Raw genomic sequence first — 10009 nt, forward strand, 5'->3', positions numbered from 1 at the left:
GTCCAGAGGCTCCATGGTAACCTGTCTACCATACATGATCTTGTTTGTATTCGAAATTCCGGTGGCATGGCTTCCAGCCTCGCAGCAACACACAAGCCACCCTTCTACAGCAAACTGTTGGCCCAGTGGTGGCTTCCTTTATATAAACAGAGGACTCAGAGAGAGGGCGAGTGCAGCCTCTATTCTTGTCTTCTTCTCTAGTGGTCAGAGTACGCCTCACTTACTCATTATAGAGGACGATTGCTAGAGTAGTTCCAGAGAAACTACCATGATTAGTATACAACAGAGAAGACACAATGACAAGATTACAGCTGTCCTCAATTATTTTCATAACTGTGCAAGAAAGAGAGAGAATAATCACATTTGAAGGATCACCGTATAAAAAATTCTGGGAGGTGGAACTTGGCTCCTTTTTATTCCCAAGGCAGCATTTTGTGAATGCAACCAAGCATTATGCTCACCATCCTGAAATAGCGTTTAAAGTTTGTGCCTCAAATACACATTCAGGCAGCTCAATATGAACATGTGTACAAGTTGCTACCTGAAAATGAAGACGCTTATCCCTAGTGGAAGTAAGTTTCCTATTGTAGTAGACCTTAGTAATACTCATCAGTATTTTCTGGCTCCCTTCCTGTTTGGACGTATGGGAAGATGACAATTTCCTCCTTTTTGGATCTAGGTGTGGTCATACAATTTGCTCTAGCCAATGAAATTTGAGTAGAAGTGATAAATATCATTTCCATGCAGTACATTTCTGTCAACATCTGGGACTTAACATGTTTCTCTTTTGTGCTGGTCATTTGTGGAATTGAAATTGCTGTCAGATCAAAGCCCCTAGAATGCTTAGCGCCACCCCGACCCCCACCCGGTGGAGAACAGTAGCCCTGTTCTGCAACGATCTTTGATTGAGGAGGCACACACTTTTCTTATCGTCAGCCAGCATGAGTTTTGAGGTGGTTCCAGCAGTAAAACAGAGGCCGTGCACCCCTCCTACCCGCAGCCTCAGTAGTTAACAGCTAATAGCCCTCAGTCAGTTGCAGCCAGATTGGACACAGCTCTAGTCTTGACTTGGATCCTAACTTGGCCTTGAAAAAGTAAAACTTGCCTGTAAAAAAAAAAAAAAAAGATGGTTTGAGTAAAAAATATTGACCATCTATGCTAGAAAAAATTCCATGATTTTAAATCTTCTTTTAATATTTGATATATTTGAGGAAAACAATGCCTTTTTATCTCTTCTGAGGTACATAGTGAAACCCTAGACTGTATTTGATTTTCTTAAGAGGTCTCGTATAATAAATTACTGCATATATCAGGACTACTATTATTTATTTTGGAGCAGGAATTTCATAAAGTATGTACATTGCTTTAGCACTTTTAAAACTCTGTTAACAGAATAAACTAGGTTATCACACCCCTATTAAATCACTGTACTGCTTAATTAACTTACAATCATTTATATATTGGTCCTTGTGGTCAAACTGCAGTGAGGCAACTTAGCTATTTTAAATCAGGTAAATCCCTTTATTTTGCTACATCAAAGATATGGTTTATAGCTCAGAAGTTGGAGTAATTATCATGAAGGTGCCAGAAGTGCATAGTTTTTGTTTCTGACGAGCAGAGTTATAGCTTATCATCACGATTGGAGGACTTGTTTTTGTTTGTAAGTTTAGTTACTCTATCATTATTTGGACTGAAAGATAGCCTTCAGATATATAACTTCCTTAGAACATTAATTATTGGAATTGATGTGGCATAGATCCAATTTTCCAGCATTTAACTTTCCTTCTAAAGCTCTGCTGCCTTTAATAGAAGCTCAAATTCTTTTTTTAAATCAGGTGAAATCATCTCTTAAGTATGTGCAGTACGTGATCCATACAGTTTCCAGTACTGCTTGAAATTGGCTCTTTAAATAACCAATATGTTTCTAGTTCACTTTTTATAGATAAATCAACAATTGCATATCAGTACAATTGCAAATCTTTTAAAAGATTTGTTCTGAAAAAGAACAAATTTGGTACTCCTTAGGTACCACATCAGCATCTACTAAATACATGAATTTCATATAATTATTATACCAGACATTTTGTAAAGAAAGAAATTAAAACTCTGAATTCCTGAGTTTATTGCTCTCCATTGCCTGTCATTTCTTTAAAAATTAAGAATAATAGTTTCCTATATTGTAAAAAACGCTTTAAATTCCTCTCAAATCATAATACAATCCCATTGCTTTTAAAGCAACTAAACCACACAGCAGATTAGTCCTGAAATCTGACCTCCCCTCTTTCATCCCTATAAAATAAATGAAAGGAATTCCAACGTCTATTTGTTACTAAAAACACCAGCACTCACACTGCTCAGAAGACACGCGTTCTGGTGCTGGCCCTGGTTGTGACAGCTCGTTGACCCTCAGTGACATGTTTCCTTATTCTCAAAATAATGGCTTCCAAAGGTGCACGTCAGGGCTGTACGCTTATGCAGTCTGTGTGCTGGGCCCATCGTCCAAGACGCGGGGCTGTATGAGGAAGGACATGGCATCAAGATTGGAGAAAGGCTTTGAACAACCTTTGGCATGCAGATGTCACAGCTTTGCTTGCTGAAGCGAGGAATTCCAAGGAGAATGATTGCAGACACACCCCTTTGTAGTCTTTTCTTCTTCTTCCTTTGCAGCTTGGTTCCTCTTGCCTCCGGTCAGGAGTAGAGGTAAGGATGCACAGTTGTGTTGTGTCTTCAGGATTCGGAAGGAGGAGGGAAATACCGGGGGCTGGACAACTGGGCTATTTCTCCTTTGAGGACATCTTCTCTCTGGGCAGGAGCATGCCTCTCAAGAAGGAGAACAGACTTTCAGGACCAAGATACTGAGCATAAAAACATGGTTGGACACTTAACCCTTCCTGTTTTCTCTGACAGGAGGAAGAAAGGCGCATGGCCTGTGCTGTAGCCAAAAAGGAGGAAGAGAAGAAGCGGGAGAACCATAAGCAATCCTTGCTTAAGGTGGGTCTCCGATCCCACATGCATGTGCACCGACGCACGCTCATGCTTGTCATGCCTACCAGGAGACTGGGTTTACTGATCCGCAAGCTTCCCAGGAACTTTGGTTACTATCTATAAATACATTCTGATATAAAATAGAATGCACGTTATAGAACACACGCCAAAGTAAGCCATGTTCCAAGGAAGAGATAACAATAAATATCAACAGAAGTGACACTGGTTCTCCCCATTTGAGTGCGGCATCTCAGGGAGCATGGCGCTTCTCCTTGGCTTTGGAAACCATGCAGTAGACTGGCATCATTCCTCCTGTATTTCCTATTCCTAGTGGACTTTGCAACGAGGGCTCTTTTTAAGTGGTAGCCTTTTAAATTAAATATTTTTTCTCATTAGTTCATCTAATAAAGGGATGATCGTAGAGATTTTGAAGAATTTAGGGATTTAAAATGTGTTTTAAATTGGGTTTAAATGATTTAGTATATCAGGTACTACTTTCCTTATAGAAAAGTAGTTGTTTTGTTTTTAATATTACATAATGACATCATAAAATATGACAGATGAAGGCCTCTTAAAACATATGGGGTATGTGTTATACTGACAACCATAAAGTCAGCAGTTCAAAACCACCAGCCGTACTGACCAAACAAGGAGGCTGGCTGCTTCTGCAAAGATCGACTGCTTTGGAGGGCTGCTCTGTGTTGTCTTCGACTCAGTGCCAGTGGGTTTACTGCTTCAGGTTTAAAGCTTATCGCTTTTTTGATGTTTCATATGCTGTTATAAAAGGAAGACATTATCTTGATGGGTTACCATTAGTTGTCTCTGTCTTGTATAAATGCTTTTCCTTTTACTATGAAAGTGGAGTACACAATTTAAAAAATTGACTAGTAGGAATCAAAAGTTGTATATAGTAAACTTAGGAAATGGGAATTTTCCGGGATAATGAAATGATTTTTGCTTAACAGAGATGTGAAATATACAAGCATATTACCTTTTTCAAAGTTGATTCAACTGTACCTTTGAAATCTGTGTATTTTACTCTATGAAAAGTATCCCTAGGTTAATAACAAGAAAAGTAAAAAAAGAAACAAACAAATAAGACACTTGGTCCCAAGCGCTCTCAGTTCAGTCCTACTTACACAGTAATTAGAACTGTCAGTCATTATGCTACAATTCCATTTCCTGCTGTTATCCTCAACTGCCTGAGTTCTCCCAGCTTTCCTCTCTGATCGCAGACCCCGATGATTAGCTATATCAAACCCTCTCCTGCCGGCTCTAACTCTTCGTTGATTCAGCCAAGGGGACTTTGCTGTCATACCCTGGAATTATGCTCCCGTGCAACCACGGTTGCCCCAAATTCCCTTGTGTCTGGGCAATCTCGCTGGAGGAGGGACTTTTTAAGGGTATAGGAATAACATTTCCCACGACCAGACCATGCTATTGGCTTTTAAAAAATTGGTTTGTTTTTTAAAAGCAGTTCTTCCTATCAAGCATCTGTTGCTCCCAGATGAATAACTGAATGAATGGATGATTCAGTAAATACAATATTTAGAAATAAATTCAGTAGAGCTTCCAGAGCTCCAGACCACACTTGTCTGCGCCCTGGAGCAAAGAAACTCCATTGATGACTTAGCTGGAACGCTGCCAGTGTCAGGAGAGCCTGTTGTAGGGGCCAAATCACACCACGCCGCTGTCAACAGAAAATACGTCCAGCTGCTTGCTGCCATTGACCATTTGGGGAAGTTTGACAAATTTTTAACTAACATTTTTCAAATGCATAAAAACCACCAACAATTCCTAGGGAGAAAGACGAGGCTTTCTACTCTTGTGAAGATTTACAGCATAAGTTCCCAAACTTTTTTGGCATTCCACCCCCTTTTGAGAAAATAAAAATTACTTGGCACATTTGGTGATTGAGACTTTTGTACTACGACCCATAACCAGTACCCCCAGAGGGCAGTCATGGCCACCTTGGGAAACAGCCTGTAAAGCCCCAAAGGCCTTTCTACTCCGCTCTGTCGGGTCTCTGTGAGTCCACACGGACTTGATGCCATTACGTGAGTGAGGGAATGGGCAGGGGTCACCAGTGAGAGCCTTCCCTGGCCCCAGAATAAGCAGGGGATGGCACACCTGCCGGCGTCCTTTAGACACCCCTGCTCTTCCCTAGGAGGCAATTGCGTGGCAATGACATCTAGTTGGTGCGCCATTTTAAACTGCTGACTTTGCATAATGGCTACCTCACCTGGATACGGATTATGTTCTCCTTTGTTTCCTTAGAAAATGGAGTAAAAACATTTCAACTATGACAGTTGCTTTCACTAGATCTGCCTTTTTTTTTTTTTTTAAACATTGTTTCGGGGAGAAAATCAAGCAGGGGAGAAGATGAGGCTGTGTGATTCCGTAAAGACTGACGCTCTTGGACACCCTACTCGTGGGGTCGCTGTGAGTCAGAATGGACCCGGGCGGGGGGGTTCCTTGGTGTGGAATGCTCTGAGTCAATGGCCCGCTACCTGTGGACCTCAGACTAGCAGCGTCAGCCACACCGAGGAGTCTGTTAGAGATGTAAACTCGGAATCTGACTTTGAACAAGCTCCCCCATGACATCTGAGTGAGTCTGAAGCAGGGTTTAGAGCAGTGCAATCTAATTTGACCCCCTGTTGAGAATTTGCCTCTCCATCCCAGATATGCGGAATCAGAATCGACAGTTTAACAAGTATTTAAATACCTGTCAAATTTAAATTACAGATAGTGGATTTTCCTGTGTACCAATAATTTTGAATGAGATGAGGATCCTGAAGAATAATTATTGTTCGTGTATCTTTTGGATCTTTTAGGATTATAGAGCACTGTTTCAGTAGTTGAATGCACAGGGTCAAGCCCCCCGATGTTTCATTGTAGGGTGGATATTTGGGAGCTTCTTTTAAACTAATGATCAGAACCTACAAATGATGTGCTGCTTAGGGACCCTCTTCTACCAAAAACTTGCGTTATGGAATTCATGTCACAATTGATTTTTTTTTCCATAGGAGAAGAAACGGTTAACCATTAACAACGTAGCTCGAAAGTGGGACTTGCAACAAAATCGAGTAACAAACAGCCCTACAGGTCAAGACCGAAAAGGTTTTGACTCCCCTACCCAGGAGCCCTGTCAGGTGAATGGGAGCCCCAGCTCAGCCTTGCCAGAGGAAACAGGGTATGTGTGAACGCTCACAGTGGGGTTTCTCTTCAGACAATTGTGTTTGGGGGGCTTGGATTTGGAGTGGGGCTGAGAAAACATTTCATGTGGAATTATTTTTTTTTAAGCAGTTTTCTTGTAAAGAATTGAATCTATTTTAAGGAAACTTTCTCCACAGAGAAGTTTAGGTTAAGAGTTTAAAGTGGACAAACTGAAAATATAAATCTGACCACCATGATATTCTCCTCAAAACAACAACGAAAAAAATACTTTCCTGTTTTAAAAAGGAAAAAAATCTAGCGTACTTAGTCTAGTGCAGGGGTCAGCAAACTCCTGAGATGGAAGAGAGCCAATCCTGTCCTCACAACCATTAAAAAATTATTCAACAGCCATAAATATATTTTTATGAACAAATGAAATCACTATTATCAGAATAACATTTTAAAATGTTATAAATGAAACAATGGTAGCGGTAGTTGTATTTTGGTTTTCAGTTTTACTTCAGAACAACATGTATGTACTGAGCCGCGGGTTGCTGACGACCCCTGTGTGAAGCTTCTGCTCACAGTGAGCCTTTGATCCTCACACCAGCAAGCCCCAGATGCTGGCTCTGCAGCGCCATCGACTTCCTCATCTTTTCAAGGACGTCTTTGCTTAAACCCTGCTTAAAAAAACAATTTTATTTTTCTCTGACATCACTTCTCTACCCTCCCTAACTCCACCGCACTCCCAGACATCTTCAGTTAGGGCTCACATCCTCTTGAAAACCTTCCCTAGCGCCAGAGACTAAAGTAGATGAGCTAGCCCTTTTGCCTTTCATAGCACTTACCACAATCGTAACTACCGATCTAGTGGATGATTGGCTATGTCACATCTGTCTTCACACTAGTATGGAAGACAATCAATCAGATACTCTATTGTGTATTCAACAGCCGACACAGAACCGGCTCCTTAACTATTGGTATTAAGTAATTCATTATAAAATGTGAATGATGACTTCAGGTGTATTGTACAGTGATCTGCCTATTCCAGTGGCTGACAGCCTCTTTTCTTCCATGACACATGAGTCAAATAATACAAATCACTGAATTTATGAGCCAATCTGAGTGGACTCTATCACTCCACTCATTTCTTTTCCTCTCAAGGAAGCATATTAGGAGAAGAGCGTAAGGCATGCATAAATAATTAGAGAATATATATTATACACACACATGCATGTGCATCACATACACGAAGCTAAGTTCAAAAGGATTTCTAATCCAGTTTATCCAGGCATGGGTTTATTCCAAATAAAAGTGTGTTTCAATATTTCTCTGCAATCCGTAAATGGCTGTAGAGAAGTTCTCTCAGTAATACACTTGCCTTAGTCGCTTTAGGGTGCCTTCAAGAAACAGGTCCAGTCAAAGAGGGGCTTCCAGGGGAATCTGCTGGCCCAGTTAATTCCAGGCAGAGAGGTCAGCTCAGAAGGTTATGGCAGCTGTTTGGGGGACCCCAAAGGAGCCATCCTGTCAGATTTTCTTGGCAGAGGACAATCATGGGGGCTTGTTATGAAACAATCTTAAGAAAATTGAAAACCGCGTTGGTGCGGAACAGGCCGGGGAATGTATACTGAGGAATTCTTTTCCGTCCTTGCAATGCGTCTGCTTGTTCGTTCAAAGGACGTCATTGAGCACCCATATGCCTACATCCCGAATCTTGTCCTTTCAGACTATTTTTGTCCACCCCCCCAAACTCAAGGAATAGCAAAAGGAAATGTGCATTGAGGATGTTAAAACTGATGTTCTTACATAGTAAATTGAAGAGCACTGAAGGGTTAGAGAGACGGAGAAACCACCTTTAGAAATGTACAGACCTAAGTGGAGTCCCCTGTGTGGTCGTGGGGGGCAGATTGTTGGAGAAGCGTGGAGTGAAGGTCACCCATTGAGGTTACCATAGATCACAGTGGGGCTAGGAGGTAAATCAGAGCCTCCCCCGCAAAATCCCAACCTGCTGCTTCTTCATCTCCACTGTGCCTCATGCTTTGCTGCAGGACCATTCGCCGTTCAGGTTCTGCCAGGATTGGCAACTACAGCGAGCACAGGTATGTCTTTAGGAAGTGGCTCTTTTACCTGGCAAAACTCTGTCTGCAAGATGGATTCCAGACTACAATGAACTTTCCTGACATCTTGAACCCCTGAAGAGTCTTGTGTCCAAAAAGTCCCGTGACCCTCTGAAATAATTGAAAATGATAGTCTTCGCGTTTATGGTCTCCAGGCAAGCAGGCAGTTCCAGGAGAAAGAGAAAGTGGAAATGACGGTGCGTTCTTGTGACTGCCAAGAGTGCCACGAAGTCCCAGGCTTTGAAACAAGTCGCACGTTGTGGATCAATGAGAAGAGCCATGCGCAGACTCAGTGGAGAGAATGGAGAGAGCGGTAATAAATCATTAGGAAAAGGAACCACGGTTTCTGGCAAAAGACTTCCTTTCTCCTCATCGAAGTTCAAAGTGCTTTGCAGACATCATTACATTACCTTGTTATGACCCCTTTTAATGATCTCACGCCTGGGAGCCACTGAGGACTTTAATAAGAGGCCAGAAAGCACAAAGCTTTAGGGACAGTGAACACTAATGGAGAGACTACGATGTCAGACCAATTATTTATACCTGCTAGTGTGTATGGAGACGAGCCTTGGTGGCTCAGAGGATAAAGCAGACAGCTGCGACCCAAAAGGTTCAAACCCAGGAGCCACTTCAAAGGACAGATGTGGTAGTCAGCTTCTGTAAAGATCTACCCTTGGGAACACCTGGGGTGCAGCCCTGCTATGGCCTGTGGGACCACCAGGAGCTGGAATCGCCGTGACCGCTACAGCTGGTTTGCTTCAGGGTGTGGTTAATGGCGGTGGGTTTTTCCTTTACTTGAGCCTGTGGCCATCTGATTTCTAGAAAATTAGAAAAGTAGACTAGTTCTTTAAAAGCAGCCTATGATACCTCGGGTTTGTCTAAAACAGGGAGGGTCTCTTAGCCTTAGGCCCCAATTGCCTCTTTGAACTTGGAGTCCTTATTAACCTCCCAGCACCAGTTGGTGTAGTATGCGCCTCATTTAAAGGCTCTGTTCTGTAACTTCTTTCTTCAAACCACAATTACCCAGGCTCCCTTTTACTTCCCTGGATATGCTTTTGTTTCGTTTTGAATTTAAGTGTACTGTGCCAGGAGTCCTTGTGGTCTAGTGGATTATGCGTTGGGCTACTAACCATGGGGTTGGCAGTTCGAAACCAACCGTAACTCCGTGGGAGAAAGATGAGACTTTCAACTCCCATATACAGTTTCAGGCTCAGAAACCCACTGGGGCAGTTCTGTCCGGTCATTATGTGTCCAAATGGACACGATGGCAGTGAGTATGCTTTGGTTTTGGTGCTAACTCCTTTTCCACAAAACTTCTAAATGTATATCCTGCTATTTCTAGATTTATATAATGTAGATAGTCTTGGCATGAGAGGATTCAGAGTCCTACTGGTATAGTAGTTGAGCAGTCAGCTACTAAATTAGAGGTCAGTGTTTGGAACCTACCAGCCACTCCGTGGGAGACAGATGTGCAGTCAGCTTTCGTAAGAATCACAGCTTTGAACATCACAGCTGTGAGGAGTTTCCACTCTGTCTTATTGGGTCACTGCTAGTTGGAATTCACTATAGCAGCAGGTTTGGGTTTTTTGTATTTTGAATTCAGCTCACTGACCTCTCTTTTTAAGAGAATCTGTCAGAATGTCTTTTATTGAGCTCCTAAAATGTGTAAGCGAACATCTCGTGCTTGGTCCTTCCTCAGTAAGCAGTACTCCAGTAGCTTAAGTCTGGACACTGGAGGATGCAGCTACCTT

General features: G+C 42.2%; 1 protein-coding gene across 1 annotated transcript in view; it reads left to right on the plus strand.

The window, feature by feature from the left end:
* LRRC49 (leucine rich repeat containing 49) overlaps nucleotides 1-10009 on the plus strand; it is a 149360-nt gene that overhangs the window by 106823 nt on the left and 32528 nt on the right. The window contains exons 10-12 of the mRNA XM_004712013.2: nucleotides 2908-2991; nucleotides 6012-6178; nucleotides 8190-8240. Of these exons, the coding sequence (XP_004712070.1) occupies nucleotides 2908-2991; nucleotides 6012-6178; nucleotides 8190-8240 (302 nt within the window). The remainder of the gene's footprint in view (nucleotides 1-2907; nucleotides 2992-6011; nucleotides 6179-8189; nucleotides 8241-10009) is intronic.

This window comes from Echinops telfairi, unplaced genomic scaffold, assembly GCF_000313985.2.
Source record: "Echinops telfairi isolate 266 unplaced genomic scaffold, ASM31398v2 ScPeMD7_7475;HRSCAF=8513, whole genome shotgun sequence".
Classification (NCBI taxonomy): domain Eukaryota; kingdom Metazoa; phylum Chordata; class Mammalia; order Afrosoricida; family Tenrecidae; genus Echinops; species Echinops telfairi.